Genomic DNA, 18,572 nt, shown 5'->3' with positions numbered 1-18,572 from the left:
ATTACTCCCAACATTTAAAATGCTTTAATAGTGGAAGGAAACCGGCATATTGTAAACTTCGTAAAAGTTTGGTCTCTATTTGAGGAAAGTGTCCCAGACGTCACTGGGTTTTGATTCTTTTCACTCCAGTTATCAGTAACAGGTGGAAAGCACTGAAGAAATGGTTATTTACTCTAGTTTCCATATCTGTATCAATGATTGCCAGAGAGAATGACTACTGGAGTGACTCGCCAACACCTCGCAGCAAGTCCGGCCTCGCAACTTGTTAAAACGTCTCGACACCGTCAGAAACCCACAGACAAAAAGGTTTGATGTTGAACATTTTTGAAATATTTTATTTTCTTTTTTGTCTGAAATCACAGCCATATATTCATAAATACCTAATTACTACATTCAACAAAGAATATATTACATTACAATGAATTCAAACAAGTACATTTTTAAAAACAGGATTTCACAGCATCTAGACATCCTCCACCGAGTAATGAGACTATTGCGCGAGTGTGCGTGGATTGGAGATGCGGGGAGGGCTGAAGCGGAGAGGCTCGCCGTGCCGCGCCTCGCCTTGCCTCCCCCGGCTCGTTTGGCGGCTTACCTCATGACGCCTGCTCCCTCACTTACTGATGGGCTGCACTGCTGGCTCTCTTCTGCTCTGTGAGAATGGCTACACTTGTGTATTCCTCAGATCTGGATTGGGGCTCATTGGGGGGGAAAATATGTTGTTGGAAATGTGTTTAAGATAAAAAGGATGGAGAAGTGTCTTGTTGACTTGCACACATGGGAATCATAAAAGAGACACTTCCAAGTGTAACGTGTAAAAGTCCCTGATAAGTGATGTTGGAGGCTGTTCTGTGGACTATGACTCATTCGTATGCTCCCAAATTCGTGAGGCACTTATAAATAATCTAATAGATGCCTGGGGGGTATTTGTGCTTCAGTCTTTTTTTAATTCACTTTTTTTTTTCTTTTAAAACAACGAAATCAGACATTTTTCCATCTGTTACATCAGACATCCCACCACTGTATTTCAACACTTCAACATGGCCTCCACTTGGGAGTTCTCCGTTTGTGCCATAAGACCCGGACAACACGAGTTACAAGGGTATGTCGGGCGTATAACCGACAAGATTCACAGATTTATTCATGTCCCCATTTTGTCTTTCGCTTGATTTCCAGTCTGTCATGCAGAACGTGTTGGCAACTTTGAATATTGGAGGATCCCAAAGAAAAGTTACGACGTAAATGAGTTGGGACAAAGGCATCCAACAGTCGTAGGGGATTTTGGTTTCAATGTTTAGCTACCGAATTACACCTCAAACCAAAATCCTACCGTTTACTGGGGGGTTATTTTGGCACTATGTCCTCTAATGGCGACGGATAAGAGCTTTATGTTTTAAGGCGTAACATTATGCAAACTGACTTTGTGTTTGAGTCCAATGCTGGATGATGTAATACAAAATAAAGTCAAGGTCCAATAGTAGGATAAAGCATGAGGAGAGTTTTATTTGCTGGCTGCTTGAGAGACTCTTCATGTCGTAACTGGAAGAAAAAAAATAGTGCATCACTGTGGGACTGCACTCAGCGGGAGGATATTACAAGCTAACTGGTGATGCCAGCAGAGCTGAAGTCGTTGAACTGGACACTAACAACGAGATGTGTTGCCGTGATGGAAATGTGGGGGGGGGGGGGCAGAAGCTGTATCTCAGGACCTCTAAGTTGCCCTCGCTGACTCGGGAGGCCAGATGAGGTGGCTGTGGCTGGGTGTCAGCTGCACAGTGCCAGGACAGAGGACAAGGAAGAGGAAGAGGAGGAAGAGGAGGAGGAGGAGGATTGCATGCTGCTTTCTTTCACTCCGGTAAATGTTTCAAAACAAGCTGTTCTGGCCAGCAGCAGTACAAACACTAAAAGCAAGGCTTTCGTTTCCAACCCAAAATAAAAAGCAGAAACATATAAAAATGGCAGGCTTTTTCTTTCAAAAGAACAATGATTAACGTAATAAAAACATACAAAAATTCTTTTAAGTCTTCATATTATATACAATACAAGGCTGAAGCACCTTTTAAAATTTTTTATTTTCAAATTTTCTATTTCGAAATAAAACATTTCCTTAATTCTTTCCAAAAATGTGCATTTTTAAGTTCTTCCTTAATTTGAACAGTTCTTTGTTGTAACACAGTACCACCAGGTAGTTCTTCAGCTTCGAGTAAGTGCATTTCCAGTTCAAAAGCTCGTGTGGCCAACGGCGATAAAAATCTGTCCCGACTGACCAGAAGCCTTCATTTTGGAGATTTGGAGCTTTCAAGTCTTGTGGTGACACCCCTCAGGGAGGGTGGGGGGGGGGGGGCAGCTGCTCCCTCATTGGCAGGATTGTCTGTGTGGCTGTGGCAGTGAGGGATGCAGGGACTGAACAACAGAGCAGCAGGGAGCGAAGAGTGTGAGAAGCAGGCTCCTGTGTGTGTGTGTGTGTGTGTGTGTGTGTGTGTGTGTGTGTGTGTGTGTGTGTGTGTGTGTGTGTGTGTGTGTATGTGTGTGTCTGCACATTGATCTTCAGGTTCTCCTGCCTGGTTGGCTACATTGGCACACGACAGCGGCTCGTGGTGCAGTCCCTGGCTCGCCGCGATCCAAAGACTGAATGTCCTTCACTGAATGGTCCTGTCTTCTGTGCATTCATCTATCCATTCATTCATTCACTCGTTCAACTTTATCTCTGCCATGGAGCCGTTAGGACCACGCCATGAAAAATAAACTCTGGGTGTCAGTCTTGAAAGGGGAGGTGGCCACAGCCGGATCACTGTGTCTGGGTCACCTTGGTGGGTAGCCTTTGTAATGGCCGCCTCTTGGCCAGTGGGTCTGTGGCAGCGTCAAACACTTCCTGAAGTGCTCCAGCTCCGCTTGTAGCTTCTCCCTTTCCACTGCCAGCTTTTGTCTCTGGGACATCAGCTCCTGTGTGGACAAAACGAGACAAAATATATGCAAAAACTTCAACCTGTGGTGGTTCTATCTATCTATCTATCTATCTATCTATCTATCTATCTATCTATCTATCTATCATTTTGTGATTTTTGTTTCCTGTGTGTGTATCTTACCCCCATGCTATGAGACAGCTGCTCAGCAGTCAGACTGAGGTTGTAGTTTTGAGCTTCTAGTCTCCGACATTGGTTCTGCAATACCTGTCGCTCCAAACTTTGCTCTGCGGAACATTGCAGAATAGAGAAAAACGATAAGGGAAAAAAATATATATATATACATCAACAACTGATAGGTCAGAAAAAATGCAACTGGGCAGCTCATTATATCCACCCAGCCGATGGAGCATGCTGATCTTGTCAATACATCTTCATTCAAGGCTTCATAAGATTGATCAGATATTTGTTAAATATACTATATATAATATATTCTTCATGGAACTAATACAAAATTCATATTGATTTATATTTAATTCAATTGTACATATAAAAAAAGATAAATGCTGCCAACTAGTGGTGTGAAAATGCATCAACAAATGTCTCCAATAATTTATGCCCACCTTCTACATATTCCTGATAAGCTTCGAATATAGATTCAATCCCCTGCCATTTAAGAACCGGAGCTTCCTCTTCCTCGTCGTTGTCTTCCTCCTCCGAGTCCTCGGGACCGGACAGGTCCTCTCTGCTCGTGGAGGCGTCCCTGTGCAGTGGCGCTGAACTGTGCTGCCCATTGGACTGAGGGTGGGAGAGCGAAAGTGGAAGGGAGAACGATTGTGCACTTGAGTGAGACTGTGGATGTGACGGCGGCGGTCGTCCCGGCGCGCTCTGAAGCTCTGGAATGTTGTAATGGACAGAGGACTCCTGCAGGTGGGACGACTCCGACACTCCCGTGGCTCCACCTGAACGAGAGGGAATGGTGGCGGTGGTTTTTAATTATTTAATACCGGTGACGGAACAACTGTCAACCAACAAACAATTTTGTTGTCATATACCAGTACAGTTTAAGACATTTGGATATGGCTGAGAAGACAATTTTTTAAATCACGAGTTCCACATTCATAACAAATATTTGATGCATTAAAAAAAATTATTAACTCTTTAATATAATATAATATAATATAATATAATATAATATATAGCATTTTATTTTCTAAGATATATTAAGAATAAAACATGTTTGAATGATATCATTTTCATCATAGTTTGGTTTATAAGGGATGGGAGAAACAAAGTGTACTCAGATAAATTGTATGAATGCATTTTTAGTCTACTCTCTTGTTTCTCAGCTGATATACTGTCAACAACGAGAAGATATTCAAATCCTTTTGTTGCACGCCGCCTACCTTTGTGTTTTTGCAGCGCCTTCTGAGTGGACTGAAGCACAGATTCATGGAACTGCTGGGCAAATTCCTCCGGTGTGAAGCTGTCCCAGGGTTTTGTGCGCCCGTTGATACTGTGAAGGCCCTCTTTGGCCTGCAGGGGGAGTGGGGGCCGCAAGCTGTTCAGGAGGCTGGAGCTCCTCCTCGAGATGGGACCCTCGCTGGGCCCCCGGGCCTTGTCTGGGTAGACAGCTGGGGAAGGTGGTGCCTTTGGTCGTAACGTATCCCCGAGGGGTTTTGTGTGGCCATTGGGAGACGCTGGGCAATGTGAGGAGGGGCTCTGTGGCCTGGCATTATGGTGGTCTTCTGATTCCGCGTGAGGCTGGGCGAATGCTGCATCTGCAATAAGCACATGTGAGAGACGAGAAGGTCAGGATGCACATGACTGCAGCGGCAATGCTGTGGCTGCAAAATGCTCGCTTTACATTCGAAACTCCTATTCGGATGCGTTATATACATCAACCTACTCCAGTGTAACCGGAGCGAGAGTGTGTATGTTTATGTTCATTAGCATATTGTCTCACCAGAGATCTGTGCTGGAGGGCTCTTACACAGCGGATGAGGTGCATTTCTGATGGTATCCAAGGTTACGCTCTTTTCTTTAATGGCCTGAAGCAGCTCCACCACCCTTTCATTATCTAAGAATGAGGAACCAACACGTGAGCATTATTACTATCTGTAGGTGCCTCAATCAGTTTCACAAGCACTTGTTTTTCCGGTGTCTGTGCACATATATGCAATCTTACTATATATAAACAAATTTTTTTTAACAGGCAGTTTTAGTCAATAATGAGCAAGAAAACAATTGTTTCCAGAAAAGCAGACACCTGGAACATGTGCATGTATAAAAGGAATCTTGACACAAGTTCAGCTCTATGTCGGGCACAAGGAAAGGTGACACTCCGCACATGTTCTTTTACACATGCGTATGTTTTTTTGGACCCCTTTAAAACTTCCCTGAATGCCTGAGTCAGCGTGTTAATGAGAACATGGTGCGAATAAAGCAGACAGAGCTGAGGAGTAATGAAGCATTATTGAGCCGCTGAACCAACTGTGAATGAATACTACTGAGTATGAGCTAATGAGGATGCAATCACTCTTTTTCCTCTTACTGAAACAAGATGTCAAAGAGAACAGATGAGAAACGCAGTTCGCAAGGGTGTTTTTTTTTTTAATGGTACATTAAGGGCGCTGCGATGTCTTCCGTTTTCGAGGACTCTGACGCACAATGTGTTCTGCTTTGTTCCGCCATAGTCCTTTAGGGTAAATCAAAACATTTGAACTTGATTGTGTTGCTGAAGGACATTTCTATACTTTAAAGTCAGTAAAACCACAATACAATTATATAGTTCCTTCTTTTGAAAAGTGGCTTATGTCTGAGCCAGATCAGATATACTTCAGCATTTCTCGTTAAAATATTCTGTGAATGTTATTTCGCCCTCATCAAAGGTAACTTATTCACGACCGAGAATTAATGTACTAATGATTTTTTTTTTTTTTTTTTAAAGTACACGGAATATGGGGAGTGTGCATAGTTTTCTGTTGACAGTGCTCATAGTTGTGGCAGTTGTTTTTTTTTTTACTTGCATATGTTCATTACGAATGTATCAAGTAACTGCACCAAATGGAAATAAAAGAGGGTTTAGTAAAGGCAAGGTGCCAAACACTGTCGGGTTTACACCACTGTAGGGAATACTATAAAAGAATATAATCATAATAATTTCCCAACATTGTTGTATTTCCTCAATAGAAAAGAGAGAAATGTTGCCTCATAAAGGATAGATAAAATTGTCGGTCAATCATGTCAAAACCCATCTTCCTTTAATTGTGTCTTTTATTTTTCCAACAGTCAGATTCCTCAACATACTAGAGATTTACTTAAACAATAAGGGAGCAATAGTTTATTACTGAGAATAGCTAGGAGGTATTATTAGGCAACATAAAGTGTTCCACTAATGAGCGCAGTTCTCTGAACATAATTAAAGAAAGACTCGGTGAGTAGAGACAACATATTTAGAGTCACTTTAAACAGGCATATATTTACCAGAGGGAGTTGAAGTGGGTTCGAAACAAGAATAAATTAATTAAAAGTCTTAAATGGTTCTTCCCAGCTTAAATCTGGATTAGTAAAACGGGCTTACCTCTCCTCTGCTGTATGGTGACGTGGGACAATCGGAACATCGTGAGGAATCGCTTCTTATCCTCGAGCTCTGGCGCTCGGTCCATCTCCTCCGGGGTGAAACGTGTACTGAGTTGAGGAGGAGGTGTACGTTTTGATTGCGAGGCAGGTGAGGGGCTGCGCTCCCGGAGCATCCTCCTCCTCTTTCGTCTTTTCTGCTGTACCAGCTCGTCTCGCCGGCCGACTGTCGTCAGACTAAACACTCCCAGAAAGTCCAATTTCTAAATGACAAGGGGAAGCAGAAGTCACTTTCGAGCAACGCTTTATGACGCGGGCGGAGGGCAGGGCAAGTAGCTTGTGTTGCGGGAGTTTTACCTCTGTGGAGTCGTCCAGTTTGAGGGGGGGCTGCTCCGCTACTCTCCTGAGATGAGCTCTCACCTCTTCCTCGTCGCTCTCATCGTATGAGTCATCCAGCTCATAGTAGTAACCTGCAGCAAAGTGAAATTGTGACTTTTCACACACTTTTTTTTTTTTTTTAAATCCACAAATAAAGCCGAATCGCATCACAAATATATACAATGATTTTCCATGAAGCTTTGAGAATACCTTTTTCCCTGGCCTCCTTTCTCCTCTTTTCCTCCAAGTCCAGCTTGCTGACGGGCCTTCGGTGCTGCTGAAGGAACTCGTCGTAGATCAGCATTGATTCCGGACACATCCCCATTGAGGTCAACGGCCCGATCACTGGCCCAGTGGCCATTGCGAGTCCTTGACTATGTCGGTTGTGCCCCGGATGTCCCTGAAGGCCTTTGAGTCCAATGTTATTTTTTACGTTTCCCTCCAGATCATACTGGCTGGAGAGAGACAGAGATGCCCTCTGCTGGCTCAGGAAGGTCTGGGTGGATTTCTCTAAATCAGCGAGGAATGTGCTGGGCTCTGGCAAGCCGGGAGGACCTCTCAGAGGTGTATACTTCTCCATCGCACCGCCATCCCGTCTTCGGGCCCCGTCGTCATATTTCGAGGGCCCTGGGGGCAGCCGGCTGAGCTCATAGTGGCCCATCCCTGAGGGCTCATGATTACGCCTGGCCTCTGTGGCTGTGTCTATAAGAGATGCAGGGTTCCACAGGGTGGTGGGAGGTGGAGGGTGATGTTCGCGTGGTTGTGGAGGCTTAGGTGAGATGAGCGGTGGAGGGGCACCTAAGTGAGGGTGGAGGTCCCGGCTTCCTGCTTCATGGTGATTTGGCATGGATCTGTAGGAATACAATGAAAGAGTCCCAGTGTGAAACACGCTGCAGAATATCTCATATCTCTTGTTGAAATGAGGGGGAAAAAAAAAAAAAAAGGTGTTTTCCCAGTAAGCAATGCTATGATGAGACAGGCAGCAGTGCATCTGTGCCTGATACGCTTCTTTCATTCATGTCCGGGTGGTTGTGGATTTGCGTGCCTGAGCAAAGGAGTGTTATCAAGCCGAGGCAGAGTAGCCCTGAGCTGAGGGAGAATGTGGCCAAGGCACACACTGTCCTCCAGATATACAGCCTTGTTTTTGATTTGGTAGGCCCTTGTAGTGCAGCGTGTATGTGCAGGTGCATACATATAAAGGGACAATATATATTCCCCCTGACAGTCGACCAGAGAAAAGCAAAGCATTGACATAGGAAGAGTGAAAACAAAGATATTTTTTTTCCAAAACAATTTTAAAAGGGTAAAGCTACATGTAGAACAGGACTAATGAAATACGGAGAAAATGGAAAACGGTGTGGTGGTAGGCAGGAAATAACAGTAAGTAAGATAGAAAGGCAGATTGCTGATGGACACCGTTCCAAGCGTCTTTCCAAATCAGACCTGGCAGGAGTTCATGCTGCATGACCAGTTAAATTATCCATGCCTCCTGTTTGCGTTTTCACGTTTGTGTGTGTGTGTGAGTAAATGTGTGTCTTATCTGTAATCTGCAGCCTGTGAGCTGTGATTACACTGTAGGGGTACTGATTGTCGATCTACGTGTGCACGCATGCACGCACGCGCGAGTGTGTGTGTGTGTGTGCGTCATGTCCGACCAACATTAAGCACAGCGTCACTCCTGAATCCCACACAAGTCAAACACAGGCCCTGTGACAAAGAAGGGTAGGTATGGAGGCTTATATTGTGCAAGGTTGAGAGGATTATTTGAGAATTAGCCTTTGTGTATCTTAGCGGTCCTCCTCACTGCCTTTTTAAAAGCCCAAGAAATACCCACTCATCAAGCAGCAGCCATAAGGCCTCTTCTTCTCAATCTACATCAACACCGAAACTTAGACAGCTGTTTCCCTACCAGTCGGCCTGGAAGGTAGTGTGGAAAGAAAGAAAAATACGAGATGTGACGCATGTGACAGGTTTTTTTTTTCATCTTTTTTTCCAGGACTGCTTGAAAACAAACCTGTGAAGCCTGCCAGAGTCTGAGGCTTCAAAACACAAGACAACTGTCCCTCCCAGGCGAGCACATGAAGGCACAGGCCCCCGAAATACTGCATGCATTGAACGCATGCATGATTTCTAGTGTCACAAGAGACACCAGAACTCCCGTCTTTATCAGATAACACACAGGAAAACAATACTGCAGTAGTAAAGCTAAAATACATTATATCATCGCATGCAGTTAAAAAAAAAAAAAGAAAGAAAGAAAAAAGGTGTTCTGCACACGTTGGTCATCGCACCTGTGTGAGTCTGTCCTGTGATCTGGAGCATCAGCTGGACGGCCCAGATCCAGGTGCTGCTCCAGAACCTGCTGGCGGAATTCAGACACCTGGTACTGACGGTCCTCCTTCTCCTGACGGAGCTTGCGTTGCCGTGCCAACCACCTCTCCTCCTCGTTGTTCCTCTGAGCGATCAAGGCGTTGGGGAGCCCCGCCCCTACTGAGCTGGGTCCCATGTAGAGGCTGTGGCCTGAGATTAGACCGGGGATGGGGTGGTGTGGTTGGACCATTGCAGAATGGATTCCCGGCGGGACAGGTTTAGGGGCTGGAAGGGCGGGCTCTTTGGTTTTATCTGCAGGAAGAGAAAGATGTTGAAAAATATTAGGTGTCCAACTCCGCGTATGGTGCAAATGCCTGTCTTGAATGTGACTCCTCTAGTTTCCTCTACAGAAATGCCTTAGCAAGCACTCTTCTAAAATAACACTGCTGCAGCAGTGCATGAAAAAAAAAAAAATAATAATTGTTGTCCCTCTCACTACACTCTCATTGCAGATGTGAAATAACAAAAAGGCAAAAGTCCTCTGGTGACCCCCAGAGGAGGGACATCCTACACTTTTAAAGCCACTGCAGCTCTCTATACAACTGTATAAAACAATGAGAAAAGCACATGACTGTTTAGAAATCATATATGAAAAAAGGAAAATAATTGACATATTGATTAAAATGTGGAGAGACATGTAGGTGTAGGCGGTATGAAGCAGTTTATGGAGGCTATGTGGGTTACGTGGACACATACCAGCCCGATTAGGGGTTAGTCTTTCAGGCTTGGTTCGATCCTCCTGTCCTCTCATGGCATGGAGCTCAGCCAGATAGTGGTTCTCCATGGCTTTGGATGCCTGCAGCTCCTTCTCCCTCAATGCCCTCTCCTTCTGCCTCTCCAGTTCTTTCTCTCTTTCCCTCTCCTTCTCCCGCTCTCTCTCGCGCTCCCGCTCTCTCTCGCGCTCCCTCTCCCTCTCCAGCTCCTTCTCCCTTTCCCGTTCCCTCTCTCGTTCCCTCTCGCGCTCCTTCTCCCTCTCCACCTCGCGCTCTCTCTCTTTTTCACGCTCGCGCTCTCGTTCCCTCTCCCGCTGCCGCAGCTCATCCTCCAACTGGAGCCTGAATGACAAAGTGGACAGAGACGAGAAAAAAAGAAGAGAGGAAATATTAGCGGAAGGAGAAAGGACAGTCCGCAGTCAGGGCACACTGCTGAGATTCCCATAATGTGCATACTCATGATGAGACTTTACCTTTCCGACTGCAGTGCTGACAGTGAGGGGTGTGTGAAGTCTCCAGGGTAACGGACCCCCGGTAAGTGCATGTGAACAGCAGAGGGATGGATGGGGGGTAAAGCGCCCCCTGTTGGCAGTGGATAGAAAGGTGACCTCAAAGCTGAGAGGCAGAATGGGTCGTCCATCCTGAGAGATGAAGATTTTGATTTGGAAAAAAGAAAGAAAGAAAGAAAGACAAACATTAATTGTTATCCTGTGACAGTGGAGCGTTCACTTTTCATTAAGCTGTGCGGCTCCATCTTTCAAAAGAAGCAACACCACGAGGTTCACAGTCTTTCGTGGATGCAGCAGTGTCTCTCAGCCAGCCTCAGTCACCACACGGCAGCCTGCAAGACACTGTGCTGTACGCCACTACACACGTGTTTGTGCATGTGTGTGTGTGTGTGTGTGTGTGTGTGTGCGCGCACACACGCGCTTGTGTGTGTATGTGACATCCACTGCTCAACCCCTCATTAAGTCCATTACAGCACAGTGTGTGATGGGTGCTGCAGTCCTGTGATCTTGTTTGGGTGACAGACGAGGGGCATGCAGCCTGTGTGACAGCCCCAAGCGAGCAGGGTCCCTCTCAACGCACACATTGGGAGCCCAAGCAATCAGTCACAGTCTACATCTGATTATTAAAATAAAAAAAAAAATTATTCTAAATCCTTTTTGCAATTTTAATGGATATTTTTGCTTCAGACGACCACATTTCTTGCACTAGGTTGCTTTTCTTTGTGTTCACCTGACCTAAGATAACATTTTATTTGGACTGCCATCTGTTCTTGCCATGTTTAACTTATTTATTTTCATTTTATTACTATTTTTTGGTTTTAGAAATACATTCTCTACCGCTGCAAAGCAAACCCTCAAAAAACATCAATGAAACATTTCATCTTTGGCAACTTCAAATCAAGGTCATTCATGCGCTGATGCATTTATTGCCGAGTTGTACAACCACTTAGTTCAGTTGTATCCGCTCCATTTGCACAATTTGCTCTCAGAGGAAATGGGTCAAAAAAAACAAATTTATTGGGGAAGCTTACCTGTATGGCGTGAAGGAGGGATGGGGCAGGTAGCTTGGGTGGTAGTAAGCAGCTGCAGCAGCTGCAGTAGCAGGATCCAGGCCCAAGGGCAAAGAGGGCATTCGGAGAGCATCCTCAGTTGTAGCGTAGGGACGAAAACCCCGGAGGTACTCCTCGGGTACATGACCAGGAGGCACCGTATTAGGCAACTGTCTGGGCAGGCTGACGGTAACGGAGAGAAACCAGAGGAGACGTGTTTTGTATTTGCGTTTACTGTTAGAGAACACAATCAGTGTTTACCAAGAAACTGGATGAATTCGTTTTTTTTCTTTCCTTTCTCTCAGCACCAATGTCAACAAGACAAATGTGTGTTCATGCAGATTATTCCAGTGAGTTTAATGCGCCTGTGAATTATTGATTCTAAACTTTAATCAAAACGAGCCGAGAACTGAAAACGTGTGAAACTGACAAAACCAGAGACAAAGAAAAAGACGTATTTTACTTACTTGAGGGGCTGGAACCGCGAATCCTGCATGACTGCACCGGGGGTGAGGCCAAAGGCATAGGGGTTTCCCAGGAGGTGAGCAGGGACTGAGGGGCCACCCTTTTCCTGGGAGAGGGTCCCCTCTGCACCCAGACGCTCCCTGCTGGCTCCACGAGGCCCCGAGTCAGCCTGGGGAGAGGTACAGAAAGAGAGTCTTCGTCATTGTTCGCAAGGACCTGTGACCGTCACGGTTGTCGCTGCTCATGGAGCCCATCCTTTGAGGGGGGAGATAGAGCAAAGAATAGGTCTGCTTGTGGTGCCGCAGCCTCCCTCACTTGCTCTTTCTACCCCAGGAACTTGCATACACTTTCCCACACACAGCACCACCCAGTGAAAACAGACAGCGAAACGGTTCCTCGAGGAGACCGTATAATAAAATGGAGGCCGGCCGAGAGAGGTTTAAAAGTACCAAGTCATTGTTTTCTCTAATTGTAAACAAGAGATGTCATCCGTATGATCGACGAGGACGTGGTAATGGCAGGCAACACTAGTGCTTCTAGAAATATGATGACTTTGATGTTGACGGCGCGCGAGTGTGCCAGCGCGAGTGCGCATATATCTTACGCCCTGAAATATCTACAGGGAAGACAACAAAGTCCAAAAAGCAACATCGCTGTGCCGCTGTTTCTCTTTCTTCCCTCTTCTCTTTCACCTCACTCTCTTCCTCCCCTTGGCAGCAAGCCTGGTCTCACTTATCCAATCCCACAACAAACACAGACACTCAGTGTGCACACATGCATATGCGCGCGCGCACACACACACACACACACACACACACACACACACACACACACACACACACACACACACACACACACACACACACACACACACACACACACACACACACACACACACACACACACACACACACACACACACACACACACACACACACACACACACACACACACCGTTTCAGAGCTACAAAGATGTCCTGCTGTGGAAGTAGGAGTGCACCTTTTTTCGAGCTTTGGTTTCCCTCTGCCTACTAATATAATTGCAAAGCTGAAAAACCTACAATCCTTGCACGTTGCAGAAGGAAACTGTTTATAGAACGATATACAGTTGAGGAGAGTTTCATCGAAATGACGGGACATTTCTCTTGTGCAGAATGAGACTTAAAGCTGCAGTTGGCAAGGGAACCGCCACAAAAGCATAAACAGGAATAAGGAAGAAAGGTAGCGATGTAGCCGTAACAAGAGTGAACAAGGGGAGAAGGCAGTTCTTGCCCTTCTAAATTAACCTCTGGGCTCCCTGGGATTATAAAAAGACCTTACAGCAGTACTGTCCTCTCTCTCTCTCTCTCTCTCTCTCTCTCTCTCCCCCCACTGCCTCTGATAAAACAAATCCCATTTAGTGAGCCATTACCTCCACGTCCTGCGCTGCAGCCACTGACCCAGGCTGACACTGATGCGCTAACATCCAATCTTAAATCCCTCTAATGTTTAGACTCCCCACATCACCCTTTGTTTCTGAAACCCTGCACTCTTCCCAATTTCTAGTAGTTTAATATTACCGTTTGCGTTTGGATGTTTTTTTGCGCTTCACTAAACAGCCCCCCCCCTCCCCACTCCCACCCCATCCTTTCAAAGCTTTATGAGCACATGGGAAAAGAAGGAGGACCTTCCCTGCTGGCCCGAGAAAAGAACCCGGGAATGAGGTTCACGTACATCAACAGAAGTCAGTATCATAGAGAAAATAGGAGAGAAAGAAAAAAAAAAGCTAAATTTGTTTTTGTGCCTTGCTTCTTTACATTTCCTTTCCACAAACTCGTATTCTTGCTTGTCGTTCTAAATTCTCTACGACTTGCACATTGAGGTACGCATAGATGTATCTGGTGCATTTCTCGACTTCGCGCACCCCCAAGCCTCGTAAAGTTGTACTGCAGGCATACAAGCCTGGTGAACAACGTCTCAGCAGCAATATCCCCCTATACAAACCGAAGGAGCTGCTTTCAATCACACTGTCAGTTAATCGATGGCTATAATCACACCAATGACAGCTTTGCTAACAGAGTGATTCGTGTTCAGCAAAAGGCGTCATCAATGCTTTGAACATCACTGGTGCTGCAAGTCACTGTGTTTATTGATGCATGTTTGTTGTGCTTTGTGGAGAGTCTGCAGCGCACTGGTTAAACCCTGCCCAAGACGCACCTCAGCATCCATCAAGCTGCTGCAGCTGAAATAAGCCTTCTGGGAAAAAAAAAAAAAAAAAAAACCCTAACATTAAGACTAAACACTATCCCACTGACTTTTGACAACGTGACAACATCATAAGTTGCCCATTCAATAAACAAAAGAAAACACACAGACCACTGAGAGATACACTTGGATCCAAATGTAAGTGGAACTTTTGCTCCACATCGTGCGTCGTATACAGTTTATATATCACTTAATTATAGCTTCACTATCATGATTGTGACTTTATAGATGTGTATTGATCGAACTCAGAGATACAAATTACGAGACCGAGTACAAATATTCACGTACGGATACTTGTGTAAAAAAATGACTTTGATAAAAGTAAAAGTATAGATTCAAATCCTTTACTTGAGTAAAATGTTTGACTTTATTTACACAGAATGCCTTTTTGGTAGTGGTCAAAGTACATCGAGATTGTTGTTATTATAAGATTGTGTTTGATTGCATTGATGCACCAGATTAATTGTGAACCAAAGGCACACGCGATTTAACCAAACAGACAAATAACCTTGTAGTAGCTTGTGTAGACACACATTTTTAGATTTTCTAACGATTATTGACTCCTTGATCACTTTTTACTCGTCAATTTCTGCAACTTCAGTATTAATAACCATTACCGTCAGCTTTATTGATGCTTTCGCTGGAACTCTGATACATCATCTCTTGGAGGTAAAAAAGAATAAAGAGTCACTCTAAAGAATGTAAGGATGAGAAAGTTGAGATATTCCTGTTCAAAGCTAAGTAGCAAGTTTAAACTCCCCCTCAAGAAAACAGATACCTGAAAACAATTAAATAACAAATTATGATTAAGTACAAAGTACAATTGGCAACATTGAAAATTACCACTACAAATGAAACAACTGTGTCCTTGCAGCAAACTTTATCGAAAAAACTATCAATAATGAAATTGAGCAAGATGACTGTAAGGCTTCAAAGTATGCAGCTGCTTTAATTTGCGACCAAACATTTACTTCTTTCACATTTTGTACACTTGATACCAAGTTGCAGTCAACATAAATGCAACAATAACGTCGACAGAAAAACAAGGCAACGGTGAAAGTAATCGGTAAAACCCCCCCAAAAAAGCCCATAAACATGGTTGGAAGGCGCCTTATGTGTCCATTAGAGACACCTTACTCCCTCAAACAACCACAAATCCAACCAGTCATCCCAGTTCCACTTTTCACCTCCCAAAACAGAGCCTTTAACTCCCAACACATGCCATTCTCCAGTTGCCCGTAATAAACACACACCACAGAGCACAGATACAAGCACTCAAAACTCAAAGACACATCCATTAACAGCCATCTTCCTCTGTGTTCTCCAGGCCCCTGTAACCCTCAGCGAGGGTGGGAGACCCCGCACATTGCAGAGTGCTCGTTTACGCCTCTCAGATGGAGCCATGAATCCAAATTGCCAATTATAAAGCAATTACAGGCAGCAGCGGGAGCAGACTCCTGCAGTCATTAAAGCAAAATGCCAACGCACCAAGCCCCCCCCCTCCTTCACCGCCTTGCCTATCATGCCCTCCCCCCCTCCACCCCCACCCCCACCGAAAGAAAGACTCATATCTCAGCCAGAGAGACATGAAAAAACTCTTTTAACACCGAGCAAACAGGACACACAGATTTCTACACACGGCAACAAGCAAGTTGTTCTCACGACACGTTAAAAGGGATCCCAAAAGGAAACTGCCGCCTCAGTGTTTGTGACATTTCCTTATTCGCCTTCCATCATTGCAATGCCACACTTAATGGCGAAAAAGTCCTCAAGAGAGAATTATCTTTGTTTGGAGGGGGCAGTTGATGGCAGTATATCTGTGCATTGCGGTGCTTCACGTGCTTCCTGAGGCTGTACTCGCCAAAAATAGTGGAGCGACGATGACGCCAACATTCATGACAAATTCCTGTTGCTGACATCCCTCCCCCTCAAACCACTAGTCCTGCAACCCCAGCCTCTTGTCAACATCACCTCCCCTAACCTCCTCATTCTTTGGCTGGGTGGCCCAGAGCTGCATGCCGGGGCACCACGAACCCCTTCGACACGACCTTTTCAATTTGAGCTTGACGTCTTATACACACACAACTGCCGTGTGAATGTACATAAACCTATTAAGATGAATTGGCTCCGTTATGTCGGGATGGGACCGGCATGCGCATCAGTCCTGGTATTTTTCCTTTTTGCGCTTTCATACTGCTTTGCTGAAGGAATGGCAACAGGGGTGAGCATCACTGTGGGATATCTCCCTCCTTTCCCAGCTCTGGTTGACCCTTGACCTGCAGAAGAGTCACTTAGTAAAAGCTGCAGCCATAAAGGGTGTGGGGTCAGCGGGGTTTCCAGGAGGGAGGACAATGGCCTGAATGCTACCACACATGGCTGGCTGGCCAGCTGACCTCCTTAGTCGCCCCCTTCTGTCTGTCCCTGGGGAACCGTCAGTGTCTCAGAGAGTTTCCGCATGTTGCCAAGTGCTGTTCATAACCGTGCACTTGGCCTCAACCATTCGCCCTGAGCTGAGATAAGGAAGCTTAAAGCAAGGCCATAATCCATAATCCACTCCTTATCAAAGCAAACAGCTCCCCGAGTCCCCCCCCCCTACATGTCAGAGAGTGGATGTCAGGATGACACGGCAGAAGATGGACTTGACTCTTTAGCTGAAAAGGGTTAAGGCTGGAGATGAGGTTAGGGACAGCTTAGGCGACTTGGGAGGGGCTGGTCCAAGGGCCAAGTGGAGGGACACAGATGTTTTCTGCCGTTGAGGCTGTCACCTCCATGTCCCAGTGGCAGCTGGCATTGTTTAACGCATGAAGCCATTTAGGAGAGGAGGGGCTTAGTGGAGACATTAACAAACTCGCCAGCTATGCCACATGTACATATGTAAAGTAAATCCTGTCACAGTATGCATTGCAGGCCAGCTACAAAATCCATGTATCCTTAAGAGCACTGTGTCTGCGTGCCTATCACGCCAGAGGACTTATTAAGTAATGAGAACATTTGAATGTTGTGTGTTTGACAACCAGATAAGAGAAAAAAGCAACAACAACAACAACAACAACAAAAAAGACCAGATGTAAAGTAAGGAGAAGGTGGAAAGATGAGATCAGATTCAAGGTAAAGGTGAGAGAGTGTTCAATGTAGATTCTACCTGGCGTCCCTCGCTCCTCCACAGGCCGTTGCTTGTCTTTGTCGGAGCAATGGTGACTACAGGTGGAGTGTTTGGCACACTGTGACCTGATGGAGGAACCAGGACAGGTCCTTGACCAAGGGGACCCCTCTTAGGTGTACTGACTGGAGAGCTGTGGTTGGTGGCCGGGGAGGACACTGGAGATGATTCAGTGCTGATGGAGGACGCCGCTGGAAGGAGACGGGGAGAAATGAATTACAGTCGAGTGAGAAACGTCCATGACACCGAGGACGCTGTCCCGTCGTTTCTCCTACTCTTCGAAAGGCATATCTAACAACCTTAGAGTCTGATCGCTCCTTTTGTAGGAGAATAAAAAGGGATTGCAGTGTTGGAATAGCACAAAATAACATCCCACCATACACACAGAGGGACCAGATGGATAGCCCTAGGCCCCTATTATGAAGTGACAGTGATCAGGATGAGCAGCCCTGTGAGAGCCACACAGCCTTGACATCCAAGACACGCACATGCACACGCACACACACACACACACACACACTGAACTGCCCATACTGTATGTCTATGCTATACTATGCTATACACAGCTACACCCCACCCTCGACTACACACGCGCACACACAGCAGGTGGTAAAAGGCCGGCCCAATGAGCTTCTCTGCTGCATGTAGCTGTGCCATATTAACAAAGCCCTCCAGGGAAACCCTGTAGCGCAGGGTCATGGTCTGGTCACATGCCTCACTTTCCACACATCTCTCTCTCTCTCTCTCTCTCTCTCTCTCTCTCTCTCTCTCTCTCTCTCTCTCTCTCTCTCTCTCTCTCTCTCTCTCTCTCTCTCTCTCTCTCTCTCTCTCTCTCTCTCTCTCTCTCTCTCTCTCTCATCAAGCCTCTCAAATTGTATTATCATATTCAAGTATGTATGTGCTGTAACTGCATTTTGCAAAGCTAACAACTTGTGATACAGATTACGGCCCGTTTCTTTTAAACGCATCAACCATTCCTACTTTTTCCATTTCTGCATTTCCTCTCTATTTTTCTTCCGCCCTCCTCTTGTCGTGCCCTGGCAGAACATTGTACTGTATGCTTCCTCAGCTCAGAGCAAGTGTGGCATTACCCAGTCAAACTGGGTCACAACCCTCTGAATGGGACACACACTTTGGTGCTGCAAAAAGGACAGCAAACGATCTGTGTTCATGGCTGATTGTGCAGGTATCGCGCTTTTGTG

General features: G+C 45.6%; 1 protein-coding gene across 1 annotated transcript in view; it reads right to left on the bottom strand.

The window, feature by feature from the left end:
- Positions 1-357: 357 nt before the first annotated feature.
- The window catches only part of gse1b (Gse1 coiled-coil protein b), a gene marked incomplete at its 5' end in the record, with an annotated part of 28,074 nt that continues 9,859 nt past the window's right edge, over positions 358-18,572 (bottom strand). The window contains 14 exons of the mRNA XM_080520881.1: positions 358-2,943; positions 3,087-3,190; positions 3,527-3,865; positions 4,310-4,684; positions 4,870-4,983; positions 6,487-6,745; positions 6,840-6,952; positions 7,071-7,711; positions 9,152-9,482; positions 9,927-10,285; positions 10,417-10,584; positions 11,484-11,684; positions 11,969-12,135; positions 17,353-17,561. Coding sequence (XP_080377007.1) covers positions 2,803-2,943; positions 3,087-3,190; positions 3,527-3,865; positions 4,310-4,684; positions 4,870-4,983; positions 6,487-6,745; positions 6,840-6,952; positions 7,071-7,711; positions 9,152-9,482; positions 9,927-10,285; positions 10,417-10,584; positions 11,484-11,684; positions 11,969-12,135; positions 17,353-17,561 — 3,521 coding nt within the window. The 3' untranslated portion in view covers positions 358-2,802. The remainder of the gene's footprint in view (positions 2,944-3,086; positions 3,191-3,526; positions 3,866-4,309; positions 4,685-4,869; positions 4,984-6,486; positions 6,746-6,839; positions 6,953-7,070; positions 7,712-9,151; positions 9,483-9,926; positions 10,286-10,416; positions 10,585-11,483; positions 11,685-11,968; positions 12,136-17,352; positions 17,562-18,572) is intronic.

The sequence above is a fragment of the Blennius ocellaris genome (genome assembly GCF_963422515.1).
Source record: "Blennius ocellaris genome assembly, chromosome: 1".
Lineage (NCBI taxonomy): Eukaryota > Metazoa > Chordata > Actinopteri > Blenniiformes > Blenniidae > Blennius > Blennius ocellaris.
This window is presented reverse-complemented; position numbering and strand designations above follow the sequence as displayed.